Consider the following 20,226-nt stretch of genomic DNA (forward strand, 5'->3'; position numbering starts at 1 on the left):
CACGAGAGCCATAGGGGGGCTGGGGCACTGGCTGATGCAGCCTGGGTCTGCTGGTGCTGGGACCCGTGAGCACCTCATTGCCCCGCGGGCTGAGCCTGGAGCTCGGGACCCAGCTCCAAGGCAGGGAGCGAGCCACGCCGCACATCCCCTGTGGCTCCAGGGCGGAGAACTACACTTCCCAGCCTGCCTCGCGGCGGCCGGCAACCTCCATCTTGTACCTGGCGTCACCGAAGTCTCGCGGGACCGTGCCGTATAGCTAGACTCCGCCCAGGGGGCGCGCCTGCCCAGCGTGCGTCTGTGCGCACGCGCGCGACCCGTCGGCGTCGCTTCGGCTGAGGGGAGGCGGCTGGGCCCGCCATGGAGCCTACGAGCCGCCCGGCCCTGCCGCGCCCCGCCGCGGGCGGCCTCCGCCTCCGCTTCCCTCTGCTGCTGCGCTGCGAGCCGCGGCCCTGTTAGCGGCGGGAGCCGGAGCCGGAGCCGGAGCCAGGTACCGGGGGCGCGGGGGAGGCCGGGGCGGGCGGAGCCGGGCTCTCTGGCCGGCCGTTCAGCCCGCGTTGGGGGGCCCCGGCCGTGGGGCGCAGCCTGTCAGGCGCGAGCCGTGGGGGGGTCGGGCCGGCCGGGGAGCGGCGCGGCGGCGGCTGCGCGGGCGGTGGAAGCTCCGTGGCGCGGCCGTGGCCGTGGCTCTCCTGCGCCTCCCTCGGGCTCGCTTCGCTCGGTCCGCCTCGGCGCTGCGCCGTCCGGTCCCCCGGCTGTCTGTCTGTCTGTCTGGCTCGGGGCGGGTCCCGGGGCTGGCTGCGAAGGGGCCGGGCGGCCGGTCCCTGCTGGTGACGGGGAGGGGCTCGGCCCGGTCGCGGCTCACTCCGGAGTCCGCGCACAGCGTTTACACGGGCCCGTGGCCCGAGCCTTTGGCGCGGTTCTCGTGGCCCGGCCTGGGGCCTGCGGCAGCTAAACCCGCTCCGGCTCTGCTCTGTCGCCAGGTACCGGACCAGGGCCGGGTGTCCGGCGAGAGGCACGTCTGGATCACAGCCATGGCTTCGAGACAACCAGATATCCCCGGTAACAACCAGTTCTTTCCCCCCGTGTCAGTCTCCACCTCCCCGGTGGTTGTTAATGGCTCTGTTGGGCCTGCTGGCCCGGATCCCGGGTACAGCCGGGGTCCGGCATTGGGTGTCCAGTTGAGGCGAGTGCGGCAGCTTGTCTGTCTGTAGTGCCCCTGTGTCCGTGTTCCTGCCAGCCAGCTGTTCGTAGGTTGTATCCGGCCCCACTCGGCTGGGTGCTGTGCACACACACATTTGAAAGCAAAGACTGGCTTTGACCCTAAGGTCTTCGGGGTCTGTGCTAGTTACTGAGCGCCTGAATCCTGCGACTGCTGCTAGCCAGAGCACATCATTGCTTTTGTCGGAGCAGGCTGCTGTTCATTTGAGAGAATTTCCCAGACTCTTGCTGCCCGGGAGAGGGTGTGAAAGATGAAGTGGGGCGGTGTTCAGGTGCGATGCCCTTCCTACCATGTGTTTTGTGAGCTCTCCAAGCTGGGGTACCTTGGTCTGACACAGCCTCCTCCTCCCCAGCTGCTGGAACTTATCAGCTGCTTTCCTAGACCCTGCTAGGGGTCCTATCCCTTAAAGCCCTCCAGAAACTGATGTCCGTGTCTGCCCCCCTCCTGCCACTGTCTAATCAGTGAAAACTTCTGAGCAGATTTGTTGAGAACTGACAGTGTTGCATGTTGATTTCACTACACTTGAGGGTCTGGAAATAGCTGCTTGATCATTTGGCACTAACTGGTCTTTAAAGTGCTACAGGACTCTCGATGTTTTTGCTGTATACAGACTAACACGGCTACCCTCTGGAACTTTATAACAGTTGTAAATAGGGATGTAAAAGCGTAACCATTTAAATGTTTCAAACAGCTGATCACCATTTAAACTGGGGGGGTGGGGAGTAGCAGTTGGGCTTGGCTTGGCTCCCCCTGATCCAGGGCAGCTGGGCTTAGCTCCCTGCGAGCCAGGAGGTGTGGAGCCCAGCATGGGGAATCAGGCAGCTGGGGTGAGCTCCCTGTCAGTGAGAGCTGCTGCCCAGCTACGGCCCTGCACGTGCGGCAGGGGGGAGCCACAGCTATGCAGCTCTCACTTGGCAGTGAGGAGTGGAGTCCAGCACAGTGGCCCCCCCCATGCATTTAGCCATGTAAAAGTTCTATTTTTAGGATGTTTAAAGGGGTTTTTAATTAAACTAATGTATACATCCCTAGTTGTAAACTCTGTTTTGGTAGAGCAGCCTTCCAAAATACATAAATGGAATCTGATCCTAAACTTCAACAGTGCTTTTGGATTGTACAAATAGTTAAATTCCGAACAGTAGGACCACTTTAGAACTACTACTGGTACATGAAGTTGTCAGTCTTAATTGCTAAGCTCCTGCATTGCTTAGAAAATCATGTGGCTTTTTCTCCCAAATCAGACTTAGTGCTCCTGTTCAATAGCATTCTTACCACATAGATTTTCTTTAGTCATTGGTGAACTTTGCATGTTAGCCCACAATATATGCAACTGCTTAACAGATTACTGACAGTGGTGTTACTTGAAGTACTGCTGTTTAACTGTTACTGACAGATGTGAAGCAGTAGTCACTCTGTGCTGTAGGATGGCTTTATTTGTGGGTAAAGTGATCCATCTCATCTGTCTGATTGTTTTACATAAAAAGGCCCTGGAATTTTGCATAGGCTGCATAAACCAGAGTTCCCAGGAGCTTCTGTGGCATGCTGACTAGACGGTCTTGTAAAGGGCTGTTGCAGCTTATGTCTCATCAGTTTTGAAAGCAAATACATACAGCAAGTTATAAGAACAAAATTTTTTGTCCATGTAGAAACCTGTTCTTTCAAAACAGTGAAACTTGTACTAAGGATGTGCTGCTTTAACGAACCACATCAAAATGTCCCCAAGGTAACTGCCAATTAAAGGTTCCTTCTTAAACTACAGACTTTACTGATCCTTTGGGTAGCTGCTGAAGACAAGCTTTGTAGTACTTGCTTCTATAAGGAAGTACCTATTTCATTTTGGGAGTGGGTTTTACTGGTGTGAGCTGTACCATGTCTCTGAAAAGTTAATAGATTCTTAAAGAATCAGTGTTCTTAACTAATACCGAGATAATACAGTTTGAAGTGACCAAGATGCATCCTACTGTGAAAGCTGCCATCTTTGTTCTTAGCTATTGAGCATGGCTCTGGAGGGCTTCTAGGAAAGATGTCCTTGCCAATTGGAATGCACCGTCGGGCATTCAGTTATGATGATGCTCTGGAGGACACAGCACCGATGACTCCTCCCCCTTCAGATATGTGCTCCAATGTCCTGTGGAAACAACCAGTCATCCCAGAGCGCAAGTACCAGGAACTTTCAAAGGTATGCACTCTAGAATGGGTGAAGAGATGGCAGGGAGGTGTTTGTTGGATTCTAAAATGTCCATTCCCTCAAGAACATTGAAGTTAGTCTTAACTTTTAAGAGACACAAGTAGGCTTTTTTATATAACTGGTTGTGTGTTAAAGTTCAATTGTGATGAGGATTCGGGGAAGGTGTGTAATGCTCGAGGTAACTTTCTCCCCTCTGTCTTAAACTGTACCTCACTTCCTATGCACAGGTTGAGGAAGGGGAGACTAGCATGTATCCACCTGTCATAACCCCCTCATCTTCCACTGAAAGTGTGAACAAGGTCCCAGTGGTGAAGGCGAAGGCCAAGGCCACTCATATCATCATGAATTCTCTCATTACAAGTAAGAACTGTCTTTGTAATAGGTTACTTAATAGATGTGGGAATGGAGTGTACTGAGATCATGTGCAAGGCTCTGTAGTCCATGTGACCAGATTTCATGCCTTAATTCTTCAGCCATCCTCAAAACCATATAGACCCAACTATGGAATTTGTGCATGCAAATTGTTTTTTCTACACTTGAGGGGCCTCTCAAGCTTTGTGGATGCACTAATGGAAATATGCAGGAAACTGCCCCAAATCGAGTGCTGGAGGAATAAGTCTGAAACATTTTTATCTGTAAACTTTCCAAAGTTGGGACTGGGTTGATGATGGAGGTGTGAAGAAACTGGCTTCTACAAGTAATGCCTGTGCAGCAGTGGTTTATAAATAGTCTTTTTTTTGTTAGGAGAATCATGAGAGCAGATGCTGCCAGCTGTCCTTTGTTTGCTTATTAGTTCATTCTGTGTAACCAGCAAGTATGCTTTTAACTTGGACCCAGTGAACGGAGGATTGACCCATCAAGCTAATAGAGTACTTAAGTGTAAGGCACTGGTGTTCATGTATTCCTTGGCAGCAGTGTAGCAGTCTTGAACGTTAAAAGAACTTTGTGCTGTTAGAATGAGATTGGGTCTGCAGTGCGGCAAGATCTTCTTGCTGCTTATAGGCAAATGCTAACCACTAGGATGTAACTTTTGTCCCTGAATCTTATTTTTGTTTACTGCTTGGCTATCTAAAGCTCAAAGGTGAATATTCATGCAATACTTCCAGCCTTGTTGGGTTTGTCTTAGCCCAGCGTTTTGGAAGTTCACAAGGAGGCATATTATAGTAGTCGTAAGGTCTTTTACAGAAAGCTGGCCCACCTGAGCATCTTGCTAGAAGGCAGTCTGAAAAAATCAGCAGTGAGGAATCTAGTTCTAGCTGAAGCATAGCTTCCGTGTTGCTTTAATGATAAACTAGCATTCTGTGGGTAACCATCAACTTCCCAAAGTAGCTGTACTGAGCTGGTAGCATTCTCTTGCAGTAAAAAACACCAGTCTGAACAATTCTATACCTAGTTTTCCTCCCAGCTTACAAAAACTATTTTCAAACCTGTTGGCATGTCCGTTCCCTTGCTTTGTAAGGGACCTAAGATCCCCCTAACTTCTTGTTAGGGAAACTGTACCTGAAGAGCACCTTTATCTAAGGGATTGGATAGCTATTTCAGTAATGAAAAGCCCCGACTCTTGCTAATGTCACTCAGCTAGGAAGTGACATTACCATGCTGGTAACAAAATGGAAGGAAACGGTCTCTCTCTAGTTGTAGTAGCTAAAGTAGGACACACTAGTGTGTGAGATGCTGACATTTCCAGCTCTGTTATTGAACAAAGCAGTTTTTCCATCACTTCAGACTTAGCTGGTAGTAATAAGTAGGAATTAAAACCTTCAAAAACCACTAATATTTTTGACAATTTTATCTAAGACTGTGCTTCATTAGCTGTTCAGAACGCCTGAGTCTGAAGCAAAGAACTGGGAGCATCACTTGTGTATAGGGAGTTTGGATGAATTGGGTTTGTTCTGAGTGGTTATCTTAACTACCTGGCATCTTATAAATAGTCTAATTCACTAGCTTTCACCCTTTGGGCTGAGATGGGCTTGTGACAAACCCTGTGACTTGAGAGCAGTCTTACTGCAGAGTTCCGAGTTGTTCTGTTTACTTAAAACCCCAGGGACTAACATGTCTTTCTGTTCTGTTGTATTAGATATTGTATCCCTCTAATCTGTCTGTCACGTTCTGCTTCTGTTGCTGAATCACCACAATGCTCAGTTCTGGATAATGGAAACCCCGTTTCTCATGCTGCCTCTGCATTTCTCAGAACTGCATGCAGGCAACAGTGTTTTCCTCTGGTTTGTGTGAATGTATCATCTCGTTCATTCTAGAGCAGACTCAGGAGAGCATTCAGCGCTTTGAACAGCAGGCAGGGCTGAGAGATGCTGGCTACACTCCCCACAAGGGCCTCACTGCTGAGGAGACAAAGTACCACCGTGTGGCTGAGGCACTCCATGTAAGACATTTGTCTCATATTTTGTTGTGACTTTCTTGTAGTTTTGTGTACTGCTTTATCTCTGCCTCTGATGGATGCAGATAGCCTCTAGAACGTGGAACGGGTTCATGGAACTGTTTTGGGCCATAGTCCCACTGTTCTTAATTGTTAGTAGAGCTCTTTCTTGGTAACAGTGGCAGGACTTCTTTATTTAAATAGCCTGTCTTGGCTTTGTTTCGTAGTCATGCATTTTACTAGCTTTGCAATGACTAGGGGACAATCTGTGGCTTCCCCAAAATTTAACTCTCAGATTCAGGGTGGATTGATTTAAATCAAGGTGATTTAAATAATTGATTTAAATGTAATGATTTAATGATAATCATTGATTTAAATCAAGTTTCCCACTGATACTACTTCATGTATTTCTTAAACAATGGTGCACATCTGATTACTAAAACATGTTAACTCAGTACAGCATTTTACGACGTCTAGGAGGGTATACTTTGTGTAATTTTTTAGATAACTTGATTTTTATTAATTTAGGAAATAGTACATAGTACTCATTACCTGTGTCAAGCTGCAGATGCAGCAGCAGTACATTAGGAATGGTAAGAACCAAATCACACACAAACACAATCACACTTACATTTTATTAAACTAAATCTTAAATGTTACATAAATGTTTCACATTTGCAATTGTAGCAGTCTCCTGAGTTGCTGGCTGATGGCTGTCCTTAAACTCTTCTTTTTTTTTTTTTTTAATTTTCAAATTTTTTTAACTCTAACAGACAAGTCATCACAACACTAAACATCTACAACTAGCTCTCATCTTCCCCACTCCCGCTGTCATTTTTTATTCATAGACTGAGCAGGAAAACTCGTATTTGTTTTTTTTCAACTCCGTCGATTTCTTAGCTTTCAGTGAATAATATCAAACGATAAAAATATTCTCCCTGTGCCTGCAGAGGAAGCTACTGCTGTGTAAAAGTTGGCTTAGCAACTGAAGGAACTCTGTTACAAGGTGCCTGGCTAACGGTTTCCACCAATTCAGGGGAGTGACTTTGTTCAAAACATCATCAGTAAACATGTACTGTTTGAATGGTTCTGCTCCAGCCTTGACATTTATTATGACTGGCATAACTGAGAGTGATTTTAAGATGTCCATGCCATGGCAGCTTCATCCTCTCCAGAAGTTAGGCATCTACCTTTATATCTGGGGTCGAGAATGTTCGCAAGAAAATGAGGTGGAGTTAGTGCTTGATCCATTCACTTCTTTATTGCCTGCAATTTAACTTTTTGGTGAGGTATTTCTTCAATGTCTCTTGAAGTGCCTTCCAAATTTTGACAGCATCAGCAATGCAGCAACAATTTCTCTGAAGTTCGTTTAAGGCTATGGACATAGGCTTCCGTATATTGAGCATATCCTCTACATTCCTCTTTAATCCAATGTTAGATACTTTGGATGAGATACTTCCATCTATTTGATCATAGTTTTCTTCACAGAGTTTTATGAGAATAGGCCAGTTCTTAATAAATTGTTCAAAACAATCAACCACAGAATTCCATCGAACATCTTGAGGGAGAATTAGTTTGGATCCTCCTGCTCTCTTCAGTGAAGCTGAAGCAAAATGGTGGTTACGGAAGTATTTTGCAACTTCAACAATGTTTTTTTTTATTCCTGGAGAAGACTTACTTAAATCTTTGGCTAAAAGATGCATTAAATGGGCACTGCAGCCATATGTTGTTAAGGAGCATCCTTCTCTCTCTTCTAAGTATCTTCTCATCTTTGCCACATTTACAGCATTGTCTGTGACAAAACTGCGCCCGTGACAGTTGAATTTTTGTTCACAGTTTTACAGCTTTCACTGCCATGTCTTTTAAATATTCTGTTGTGTGGGCATTTCCCAATGTATCTATTGTTTCTGAAAGACGTGCAACCCCATCTTCTGCTGTCACACAGGCACATGTTACTGGATCATTGTGTGCATTGCTTCACCCATCAAGGCTTAAACTGGCAAATTTCCCCTCAGTATTTCTTGCACACTGTCATGTTCCTTCTCATACACTGTATCTAGCAACCTTCCACCAATGTCTGCTCTACCAGGTGGAGTGTAGCCTGGTCCTAAGGACTCAACCATGTCAATGAAGTGTTTGTTGTTAACAGAGCGAAAAGGAGAATTTATGGCATAAATGAACCGAGCAATCTTTTCATCTATGGTGTCTTGTTGGTATTTGCTGGTCCTTACCACAAACCCGCCATGGTGGTGGTTTTACTGGATGATTGAAATCTTTTGTTTTCTGCAGATACTTTGTTGTCTGAAATACGTTTAGTTGCAGTACTGCTGCTAAAAGTGCCAAGGTGACTCTGAAGTTGTTGCAGATACAGTCAAAGTCTCTTATGCTTAAATGGGATCCTGAAACAAAATTCAAAAATGATTTTGAATAGTCGTTCTTCTCAATTCTTCTCACTCTATTATTCAGTTAATCATTTACATTTTTCAGCAAGGATGCAGATCCGATTCCAAATTACCAACGAAGTTAAGACTGACTATACTTAGAGTGCACTTAATTTTGGGGTAAGCCCCGTAGAACTCACTGGCACTTCTGTTTTTTGAGAAAACAGGTATAGGATGGGGTTCCCTTGGGAAAGCTGAGTTATGCCGAAGTAAAATAGGGAGTAGACTTATGGCATCACCATTATGGTCTGTGGCCATGATGTTCCAAAATAAGGGGCATGTATTATGTAATATAAAATAAGAAAATGACACTCAGTGGTAACTGGCAACTCTAGATTTCTCTTACTGCAGCTTTCTGTACTGTATACTTGGATGGTAGATTCTAAACCTAATTAACAAATTAAACAAGCCATAAGGATTAGCTAAGATAAACTTTTTTCTAGCAACATCCAACATTGCAAACAGCTTGGGTATTTACTTGTTAAATCACACTTATACTAAAAGGCATAGAGAGAGTCTTGAAGGAATGATGCATTGCAAAGTTAATTATTTAAGTTACTAACCAGTTGACCCACGTTGTTCTTCAGACATAGCCATATCTTCATCCACATCATTTTCTCCCAATAATCAGTTTTCATTATGATGTTTTATTCTTGCAACTAAGCCCTGCATCTCCTTCTTGCGCTGCTTACACTTCACACATTTTCCTTTTTTACCCAGGGAAGGAATTCCTTCAAAATATTCCCAGATAGGGTCTCTCTTGCACCCAGAAGCGTGACAGTTTTGTTTTTCTGTGGCAAAAGTGTGGGGGAATATAGGAAGCTGTGTGTGTGTACTGAATAATGTCTTCCCTTTTTCTTTCCAGTCCACTCCATTGTTCCTTTCTGTTCTGCCTCTGTCCTTTGTCTCTCTGTCTTTAAGACAGTGTCTTAACTAACTCCTCTTCTTTGCTTGGCCCAGTTCCACCACCACATAAGCATAGAACAACAACAATCCGATGCAACCTGTGCCTTTCTTTGCATATGTGACTTTAGTGTACTGAGAAACTGAAACAGAAATTGAAAGCCCAGAACTTTCAAGAAGCAAGAGCTGGTAATTAGACTGGACAGACGAGAGCCATTAATTCCTTTTTTTGAGACTATAAGTGTAGGTTTAGCATGTTTGTGATGAGATTTAATTGTAACTGTTATTTTTTAAATGAGAGAGAAATTTAGTATTTTATTGATGATTTAAAAAAAAATCTGATTTAAATAAATAAAAAAAAATTGGATTTTTTTATTTTTCATTGATTTTTATCCACCCTACTCAGATTCTAGTAGATGAGACTTTAGTATATAAATAGATGTAATTGTCTGCTGCAGTATCATTCCAATCACAGTCAGTTGTGAATCCTCCTTTCTAATGAGGGTATCCACATTGAAGATAAATTACGCTTTAAATACATGAATTGTGAATCTCTGTAGCTGATGTCCAGCCTCAGACAGGTACATACCATCCTGCCATGGCACTGCATGTGTTCAAAAGGATGTTAAATACTTAACTTCTTAAAATACATGAATAAAGCTTCAGGGTGTGAATACAACTATCACCAATGCCGGCCTTCCCAAATCACTCTGTTCTGCCTCCTGCCTTTGTGCAGACTCCTCTGCTGCCTCCATTTCTGTTGCTTTCCAGGGCAGGTAAGAGGCCTGCTGTCTTTCAACTCACCTTCCCATTAAAGGAGCAGTAACTTAGGGCTGCTCCACTCCCTGCCTCTCTCATTCTGCAAAAAATGTAGCTGCTTAGAACTACTTTGGTTGCTTGCTTGCTTCCCTGTCCCCTCCAGAAATGGAGCCAGCAGGCCCCTCCCCCCTAGACAGTCTTTAATTTCTAGGGGAACAGACCATCAGCTAATTAAATAACAGATGTTTGTTAATGTTGAAACATGTAAGGTGAGCGGGTTCATCAGCTGAAATGCATGATTTGTAGAACTCTAGGACAAGTTCTGTAGTTCACCTTAGTAATCTTCAACTTTCCCTGTAATATTTTTTTTCAACTAGCATGGGCAAATAGAGTAGAAAATAGTCCCCTTCCCCGTGTGGGATTAGAGGTGTCTGTAGCAACTGATAGTTCAGCTTCATGATTACTAACTTGGAATGTCTCCCACTCTGCCTGAGTGATGCAGAGCTTGACAGATGAGGCTTCCATAACTGTGTAGTCATCCTGGTCTAAATATATTTCTACCTCTCTTGCAAAATACTGAATTTACTCATCTTCTGTAGTCTTGGCTTCAGTGTCTGACTGAGAGATTGAACTATCAAACCTCATTACACCAAAAGCCAAGAATGCAATAGATGTGAGTGCAATTTTTCTCTGAGAAGTGACTCTTGGGGGGGGGGAAACCACCACCACCATCTCATTTTCCACTTCCATGTAAAATCTGCTCAGCTTACAAATAAAAATGTTTAACTGCTGTGTCAGCAAACAACCTGGAACATCCAATCAGGCTGTTCTTCAGGGTTAGCCCACAGTCACCACTAACATTGTGGTCTATTCCGACTACAGAATTGTCTGTTCTTGCCAGAACTGAATGCAGGTAACTCTTAGATGTATTGGCTCTACAGTGCTCGTAAGAGTAAAGCAGCAGCAGTCTGTCTCCCTTTGGTATCTAGGGTGTCATTGAATCAGATGAGTGAAACTCTTGAGTCCCTCTTCAAACCATAACTGCCCTCAAAGTTCCCTTTGAGCGATCTGGAATGATATCTTGCAGTGACCTGGTTGGCGTGCACTGGGTCTCTTACATGTCCCCGGTTTGCATAGGCAGGAAAGCATTGAGAATCCTAATGCTGACATGGCTTACAAATATCACACCGTGATGACCCGTTTAGAGGCGGTATCTAGATAGATGAGTCAAATGCCTGAGTCCAGTGGGTCTTGTGGCACGTAGCTGTGACAGTGTTGTTAGTGAGTATTGCAAGGATACAGATGTTAGTTCTCTGGATAAATTAGCTTCACTGCAGATTCAGACTACCTCTGCCTTGTAAGTGCTAGTCAAGATCCTAACAATGCACTAACAGAGGATCGTGTGAACCTAAAGAGTGCGTGCCTTTGAACCGTTACCTTTGGCTGGAGTGGATAACTGAAATCTTATTCCTGAAATGCTCTGGTAGCTAAACTCTGACAGTCTGAAGTGGGGAGCTCTTAATGTGTTCAATTCACTTTAATAGGCACTCCTTCAAGCAGACCTTATAACACCCTAAACTCCTGGCATACTAGTCCATCCGATTAAAGGGCAAAGTGGCATGACAAGACTGGCTATTCTTTACTCCTAACCCTTTTGTTGAAAGCTTTATATTGCTTTTGTTTTCCTCTTGCCCTTTCTAACAGAAGTTAAAGATGCAAAGTGGAGAGATGGCCAAAGAAGACAAACAGACATCTTCCACCCAATCCACTCCAAACACCACCCCCCACTCCTCTCCCAAGCAGAAACACAGGTACACTCCCCCTTAGGGGGCAGCCCCGTGCATCCCAAGAAGGGTTGGTTTCCTTCAGGCCACTTAAAGCCAGAGTTGCAATAAATAACCTTCCTACCCAGCACTGGAGAACTCAAATACCTTATTTAAGGGGTGGAGTTTGGAACTTGCCATGGATTCTCTGTAGGAATATTCAGTTCTGAAAGTTCAGACTGACTAGATTTGTATTAGTGTTTCTAGAACTCCTTGTGGTGCAAATTCTTTCTGTTGGGGTGGGCGGATAAGTAGACCCCACACATGTCCCTAGATGTAGGGAAACTGGCTTAAAGCAAAAGACCTATTAATGCTTGCTTTGGGAATGGATGCTTCTGGTGGTCCCATGGTACCAATGACTAAACTCAGGTTTCTCCTTCCATTTGTTATATGCTTCAAAATGATTCTTTTCCTCCAGGGGTTGGTTTAGTCAGGGATCATCCACTTCTATCACTGGCCCAGACTTCGTTGCCATGGATTCCAGTGGTGGGGACAGAGACAGAATATCCTCTGAAAAATGGAGCCTCTTTGGACCTAAAGCTGTCCAGAAATCCACTAATGACCCAGGTATGTGGCCTCTGTAGGAGAAGAGCCCTGCTCAAAAGCTGCCAGAGGTAGCTGGAGATGACCGTGCAAACACTTAGTTCAGAGAGTGGTTCATGTGGACGACTTGCAACTGTGCACCAGTGATGCCATTGCCACCCCTAAACTCTGTCTGTTGGTGAAAACTAGCACAAAGTGGCTGTAAATAGATTTCCATATAGACTTGGCTGTGTTATGTAACAGCCTCCCAGCCTTTCTTTGTAACTGCATCTTGTGTTGCCCAGGCTTTTTCTCAGTGTCTAAAACTAGAGCATCTTGTGGATGTGCCAGTGGAAACAGACAAATGGCAGGTGGCCACTGTTCTCTTTAATAACAGTATTGACACTTCTGTGGCAGGGGATGTGTTTAAGAGCTGCATGGAAGGCAGCCTGTCAAACATATGGCCCCACAGTTGTCAGCAGCTAGTTCTGAAATTACAGCGTCTCTGTCTGTAGATGTGATGGTCTGTGCAGCTTCCCCAGCGGTTTGGTACATTTCTGCATGGGTCTGTGAGGAACATGCACTGTAGGGCACTAGCTACATCCCAGGGGAGTTGGGAGGGAGAACAAAGTGAAATGATTCTTCTGTGCGTACCTTGCATACATCAAGGCAAGATCTTAGCCCTTCACTTTTAAGAACAGCTTCCTTATGTTGCAGACTTTGATACATGAATGTTCTGTAAAACTGAGTGAACTGTTCCGTACTTGCCTGTCTTGCCAATTTATCTGCTGTAACAATTTCTTCCCTCAGGGGCCTTCACCATCCAGTCCTATAAGGGTGCCCAGAAGCCATCTCCAATGGAGCTGATCCGTGCCCAGGCCACCAGGATGGCAGAGGACCCAGCTACTTTCAAACCACCCAAGATGGACATTCCTGTTTTGGAGGGGAAGAAACAGCCTCCAAGGTCCCATAACCTCAAACCCCGAGATATGAATGTGCTCACTCCCACAGGGTTCTAGGAATATCTTTGCCTCCAAGAATGTTCTTGGGGTCTTCATAGTGGATTAAAGGGTGGTGTAGGGTGTGCTTCCCCATCCCACTCTTCCGCAGTTACCTAGGAAAGTCTTTCTTCCACATTATAGCACCTGTAAGACAGAACCAAGATCTGGAAAACAACCATCACTATTCTATAGCAAAACCTGAATCTGTTTTTTAGAAAGCTTCTGTGGTAGCACTAAGTCCATGTAAACAGTCCTGGATCAGCAGCAGTCCTCTGTTAATGTGTACAGCAAGATTCCACTGGGAGATGTGCACTGCTCTAGAACCTGACAAAGCCACACCTTCCGGGAAACCTCTTACCTGAGCAACTTGCTGTGCTGAGTGGGCTGACCTGCTCACCTGTGTTCTAAGCGTCTACTTATCCGCTGCTCAGTGCCCTGGCCGAGTTGCCAGAAGGACAATATGCTTCTCTCTAGGACGTAGGCAACACCAGCAGCCAGTGGCCTGTGCTGGATTCCAGACACCTCATGCCGAGCCTGTCAGAACTGGAGCATTCGCTGAAGTTGACTATCAAGAGTCCCTCACTTAACCAGCTAGCTCTCCTGCTCTGCAGTGCCCTTACAATCCTTCCACAGCTAGTGCTTATTGGTTTGGGGTTTTTGTTAAAAGGGTGTCGGGTCAACCTGACCAGTGACTTTCTAAAGAGCAGCCCGTAATGTTAAATTCTGATGTGCAGAACTTTCACTTCTGCCATTGACGGGTTCCGTTTTCCAGTGGGCCCAGAGGTGGAAATGACCAGAGCTAGTGTGGCTTGAACTAAACCCTTCAGTCTCTGGGCATGGTAACCCCATTCTGCTGCCTTCGCTGGGGAGCACACATGGCGCTACAGGTGTGGTGGCACTTTGTCTCTAAGGCTTGGTTTTGGAGTTCTAGTAGCACCTTGTACGAGGCATGTGTGGCAGGGGTGTGGCAGGTTGCTCCTACGTAGGATCTTTATTTCTCAACATCGGATGCAGTCTTGGAGGGGCTGAGAGAGGACCTAAGGGAGAACTTAATCGTAAACATCCCTCCTGTGCTCTAGTAGGACTTAATATATTTTTCCTTAGCCTAGATTTAAAGACATTCATGGGGAACCATCAACACAACTTCTCTGCCTTCCTCCACAGAAGTGGGGAAGAAACTTCTAAGCATCCTCTAATCCACTAAGTAGTGGAAGGAGGCTTAGTGTGCAGTCTCCATACCTGCCTTTGGCAAACTAGTCACTCCAGAGTCTTTAGATTCCTTGACAGGCACTTAGCCTTCCCGTAGTGGTAGAGACTTCTTGGTCACCGTAGCACTGAGATGGCATATAGGGCCCAATCTTGTTGCATCCAGTGTTAAAAGCCTCTTACACTGAAATGTCTTTCCTTTGAGCTCCAGAGAGGGGCCATATCCTGACCAAACTGCAGTGGCTAGCTGATGTCCCCCTTTTGAAGAAGCATGGTTTGTAGCACAGCTTCATTTCAAGCTTCTCACTAATGGTGACATTTGTCACCTCTGTGTTGCCTTGATAGCACCAAGGACTCCTACCCCAGTAATCAGTTGTCATTATGGATTGGAAGCGTGTGTGATCAGTGGTGATCAGACTCCTCTGGCTTCCATTAATTTATTTGTGCTGTGTGCATGTTTTGTTTTTTTAATGTGCCTAACTCTGTTTGTTACAAGAGAATAAAAGCCCTTATGAATGGAGCTCTGGTGGTTTTTGCAGCAGCACAGCAGGTAAAGTGCCTGAAGGAACCAGGAGCAAACCTGATCTCCCCAGGACTCTTTGGTCCTAGCTCCTCAACTCATCACTCTTCTGTCTTATCTCTGTGACATGGAGTTTGGTCACAGGAGCTTTATTTTTTGGCATTATACCGCCCATTGCTTTGTACTGTCCCTTCTTGAAAGGGAGATAGTGGTGCTTCGTCCGACCTTAAGGGAGGGTGGGCGATTCTTACAGGACTGAAGAACCCAGCGCCAATGGGACGTCATTGTTGGGGATTTCCTCACTTTCTCAGGCTGTACTTGGATGATGTGCAACTCCCAGTCAAGTCAATAGCAGTTCCCCTGCCTGGGGAATAATGTGGCCCTTGCAGTTTCAGTGTGTGCCCTACATGCTAGATGGCTGGCTAAGGCAGACCGTGTGGCAGCAGTGAGGGGTACACACGTAACCGTGCCTGTCTGATTTAGCTTGGGCTGAATGTTTTTTCCTTTTAAAAATGAAAGGAAACATTGACGTGATTTGGTGCCACTGCTGCGCCCTGCCCTGCTCAGCTACCAGGGCACACAGAAGGGGGTCTCCTCCCTGCACTGTTCAGCATGCCGTTAGCTGTGTGCATGTACAATGTCCTTGGAGTGGAACTCACTTTGAACTTAGTATTACAGTTATAAACGGCATTGTCACTTTTCAAAGTGGAATTGGAGAGTTAGAACCTGATGGCATCAAACCCAGCTTTCAGCAGGCCTCGCTATGGCTCTCTCGCCCTGTTGATGTGAGCTCTCTTCCCAGTAGCGTTGCTCTGCCTGTTCAAGTCCCAAGATATTTTTAACCTGGAAGCGGGGGGCCAAGAAAAGTGGTTTCATTTTGCAGCCTTTTGGTATTCAAGTAGCTGAGCTGTTTGCTCACTTCTTCCAGCTCACTGCCCCGAGGCAGAGACCAGGCTGGGAAACGTACTGGAGAAGGGGCCTGTGTGCTTGCTGTATCTGACACACACCTACCTTCCACTGGAGTAAACCTCCTCAGCATCAGCAAACGCTTCCAGCCTGTTCTCCTGGAAGAGCAGAAGTCTCTCTCTCCTTCCCTCAGGTCTATTTCACAGTACTGTTGACACAGCCATTGTCTCTGGAGCCGGGTTCCTTCTGCAGATCTGTCACACAGTAACTGAACAGACTCAGATGTTTTAAATTTATTTTTTAAACATAACAATAGAGGCTTGTGGGGCTTCAGGTACCACTCCTGCCCGCAGCTTGCTCTTCAAAACTGCCTAGGCTGCATTCCTGGAAGGCAGGCCCGTAGACCCTGCTGAGGTCTGACTTTCAGAGGGGTGATCGCTACAGCCCGTGTCACTGCACGGGAGATATGAAAACGTCTGTTTATGCTTACTGTCCTTTCAGCAGGTCTGCAGTGGAAAGTGGCCCTGTGCCTGGGGTAGGTGCATTGTTGACTATCCCAGCAGCACAGAAAGCAAATGGCACCAATGAGAGGACCTTAGGAATTCCTGCTTATAGAGGGGCTATAAGAGGGTCCTTGGTGGGATGGGTGGTCTAGTGGTTAGTGTCCACTTAGCCGGGGGGAGGAGTGGTAAGGGAGCCTGAGCCTGCTCACTCCACTCAGCTCTGACCCACGGCCCTTGGAGGGTCAGCAACGTTGACCCCTGGGAGTGTGTGGGACCCTCTGTTACCTTCCCTTGGTCACTCCCTGCCTTACGCTCTCCACTTCTGGTCCCAGTAAGGGAAAAGGAGACCAAAGCCTCACCCCAGCCGGGCTCAGCGCACAGTCCTGCTGTTTCAGGTAGGCGGCTCCAGCCTCTTTTGCAGGAGCCTGTAGAGTAGGTCTGTATTCTTCCCCCTTGGGTTTGCTCCCTTTTCACCTGTCTCCAGCTGGAGCACTCTCTGCAGGGCTGGTGGGGTGGGACTCACTGGGCCCTGTATGTCCTTTAACCCCTTCCCTCCCCGGGTGGGGTTTGTATACCCTCTCAGGGGTGTTATGAGGATAAATCCCTTAAAGAGGGAGGTGTTCAGATATGATAGTGGGGCCCTATAAGAGAGAGGGATAAGGGATGCAGATTGTTCTGAAACACTGAACTGTCCAGTCTCTTCCTATTGCCTGGGTCTGTCTCGACCACTTCAGAGCAAGGTAAGTGCTCCCAAACTCCTTGCCTGCAAGGAACAAAGCCTTTGAAAGGGGTGGAAGGAAGAGAGAATTGTCCAGTTTTAGTATCACTTTCTAGGTCACTTCCTCTCGAGCACTCCAGCTGCAGAGGAAGTATATTGTACGTACTCTAGCCACCTGACCTTACCGGAAGTGTCAGTCCTACAGAGTGCAGCTGCTATCCAGGGCATAGTGATCACACGAGTGGGTAGGAGTCGCGTGCTAGAACGAATCTCTGTGTGGCGTAGGAACCTAAACAGAGCTGCTGCTGAAAAACTCAGGCTGCAGCATCTCCCATCCTTCTGCTGTTTCCACAGCCCACCCACCCCAAGCTCTTGCCTGACGTGATAGCCAGCTCAAACCGACCGGTGCATGCCAAGCACTCTGTCAGGGCTGGCTAGATTAAGTGACTGGCTGCTTGAGGAAAGAACTTCAGCCACCAGGACAATTTAATTTAAAAATATCTACATCAGCAGGAGGAGGAGAGAACAAGGTTACTTACCAGTAACTGTTGTTCTTCGAGATGTGTTGCTCATATCCATTCCAATGTAGGTGTGTGCGCGCCCCGTGCACAGATTCCCGGAACTTTTTCCCTAGCAAGCCCCGCATGGCCAGCTCAGGCGCCCCTGGAGTGCCGCGCTCATGTCGCGGTATAAAGGGCGCTGCTGGCACCGCGGGTCCCCAGTCCCTTCTTTCTGCCAACTCCGACAGTGGGGACGGGGGGTGGGTTTGGAATGGATATGAGCAACACATCTCGAAGAACAACAGTTACTGGTAAGTAACCTTGTTTTCTCTCTTCGAGTGATTGCTCATATGCATTCCAATGTAGGTGATTGCGTAGCCGTACCTTGGAGGAGGGTAGGAGTTATCTGTGACCTGCTCTAGACAGCACGGCTCTGCCGAACCCCACGTCTTCCCTCGCTTGTTCCACGATGGCGTAATGCGACGTGAACGTATGGACTGACGACCAGGTCGCTGCCCTGCAGATGTCCTGCAGGGAAACCCTCTCCAGAAAGGCTGCGGAAGAGGCCTGGGCCCTAGTGGAGTGCGCTCTTACCGGCCCTGGGAGGGTACTCCTGCCTGCTCATAGCATGCCTTAATGCAGGCAGTAATCCACTTGGAGATGCGCTGGGTGGAGACAGGCAAGCCCTTCATCCTATCTGCCACAGCTACGAAAAGCTGTGTCGACTTCCGGAAAGGCTTGGTCCTCTCAAGATAGAAGGCCAAGGCTCGCCTGACGTCCAGCGAATGTCCCCTCCTTTCCTCCTCCGACCCATGGGGTTTTGGAAAGAACACAGGAAGGAAAATGTCCTGGTTACAGTGGAACTGAGACACCACCTTAGGCATAAAAGCCGGGTGAGGCCTCAGCCGGACCTTATCCTTATAAAAAACCGTGTAGGGGGCTCCGAGGTTAACGCCCTCAGTTCGGAGACCCTTCTGGCCGAGGTGATAGCCACTAGGAAGGCCACCTTCCATGACAAGAGTAGAAGGGAGCATGTGGCCAAGGGCTCGAATGGGTGACCCATCAGCCCGTTAAGGACCAAGTTGAGGTCCCAGGGTGGCACTGGGTCCCGCACCTGAGGGAAAGTCCTCTCCACCCCCTTAAGGAACCTCACCGACATAGGGTGAGAAAACAGGGAGCGGCCCTCCATGGGTTGGTGGAAGGCCGAGATGGCTGCTAGGTGGACCTTGAGAGAGGCCAAAGCCAGGCCCTGCAGTTTAAGCTGCAGCAAGTATTCCAAGATGGCTTGAATAGGGGAGATGCTAGGGTGTAACCCTCTCGCTTCTGCCCACCCCGAAAACCTCCGCCACTTAGCTTTGTATGTTACTTGCGTGGACGGCTTCCTGCTTCCCAGGAGGACCTGTTGAACCTGCATGGAACAGGCTCTCTCTCCCTCCGTCAGCCACAAAGTCTCCAGGCGGTGAGGTGGAGGGAGGCTAGGTCGGGGTGCAACAATCTCCCATGGTCCTGGGAGATCAGGTCGCACCGTCTGGGTAGCGGAATCGGTTCGGTGATGGAGAGGTCGAGCAGCATGCTGTACCAATGCTGCCTCGGCCACGCTGGGGCAATCAGGATAACGTCCGCCCTGTCCCTCCTGATTTTTAGGAGGACTTGGGGCAGGAGCGGGACAGGGGGAAAAGCATACATTAACTCCCCTGTCCAGGGAACCAAAAAGGCATCGGACAGAGAGCCCGGCTCGCGACCCCTGAGCGAGCAAAACCTCGGGCATTTTCTGTTCTCCTCTGAAGCGAACAGGTCCAGACGGGGAGAACCCCACCGTCGGAAAAGGGAAGCCACTACGTCCTGGTGTAAGGACCATTCGTGGCGGGGAGAAAAAACTCTGCTGAGGCGGTCCGCCTCGCTGTTTCGTACCCCCGGGAGGTGAGAGGCAGACAAATGAAAATCGTGTCTCACCGCGAAATTCCAGAGGTGAATGGCTTCCTGGCAAAGTGCCGAGGAGCGTGCCCCCCCCTGCCTGTTCATGTAGAACATGGCTGCCGTATTGTCCGTAAGGACGTGGACCACTCTGCCCCTGAGGAAGGGAAGGAAGGCCCTGCAGGCCAACCGGACTGCTCTGAGCTCGCGCACATTGATGTGCAGGGCTCTCTCCTCCAGAGACCAAAGCCCTTGGGTGCCCTGATCGTGAGAAATGTGGGCTCCCCAACCCCGATCGGATGCGTCTGTGATGAGCGTCACAGATGGGGCGAACTCTCTGAAGGGGACTCCCATCATCACTTCCCTGGGGTCCCTCCACCAATCGAGGGACGACAGCACCTGTGGGGGAACCAGGACCACTCTAGTTAGAGAATGTCTGTGTGGTACATACACCGAATTCAACCACGCCTGGAGAGGTCTAAGCCTCAATCGGGCCAGTCTCACTACATATGTAGAAGCCGCCATATGTCCCAACAGCTGCAGGCAGTGCCTGGCCGTCGTCATGGGGGACAAATGGAGATCCGATATTATGGCTGCCATCGCCTCAAATCGTGCTTGAGGCAGGAAGGCACTGGCTTGTACTGCATCTAACCTGGCTCCAATAAACTCAATGCATTGAACCGGAGTGAGTGTGGACTTTTGCTCATTGACAATCAGCCCCAGCCTAGCACACAA

The 20,226-nt window shown here is 47.7% G+C and overlaps 1 protein-coding gene across 1 annotated transcript; it reads left to right on the forward strand.

Moving 5' to 3' along the window:
• Positions 1 to 269: 269 nt before the first annotated feature.
• Positions 270 to 14,950, forward strand: KIAA1191 (KIAA1191 ortholog). The gene is made up of 8 exons (XM_067535520.1): positions 270 to 487; positions 978 to 1,056; positions 3,202 to 3,392; positions 3,629 to 3,761; positions 5,657 to 5,781; positions 11,583 to 11,689; positions 12,120 to 12,268; positions 13,034 to 14,950. The coding sequence occupies exons 2-8, from the start codon at positions 1,029 to 1,031 to the stop codon at positions 13,240 to 13,242; spliced, it is 942 nt and encodes a 313-aa protein (XP_067391621.1). The 5' UTR covers positions 270 to 487; positions 978 to 1,028; the 3' UTR covers positions 13,243 to 14,950.
• Positions 14,951 to 20,226: the final 5,276 nt, after the last annotated feature.

This window comes from Emydura macquarii, unplaced genomic scaffold (genome assembly GCF_026122565.2).
Source record: "Emydura macquarii macquarii isolate MOO-44397 ecotype Brisbane River unplaced genomic scaffold, CSIRO-AGI_Emac_v2 contig_378, whole genome shotgun sequence".
Classification (NCBI taxonomy): Eukaryota; Metazoa; Chordata; order Testudines; family Chelidae; genus Emydura; species Emydura macquarii.

What these genes read in the sequence shown, in the direction of transcription:
- KIAA1191 (XM_067535520.1), top strand. Translation starts at nt 1,029, where the DNA reads ATGGCTTCGAGACAACCAGATATCCCCG. An exon ending in TCTCCCAAGCAGAAACACAG is followed by an intron (nt 11,690 to 12,119) that starts GTACACTCCCCC and finishes CTTTTCCTCCAG; the next exon opens with GGGTTGGTTTAGTCAGGGAT. An exon ending in GAAATCCACTAATGACCCAG is followed by an intron (nt 12,269 to 13,033) that starts GTATGTGGCCTC and finishes TTCTTCCCTCAG; the next exon opens with GGGCCTTCACCATCCAGTCC.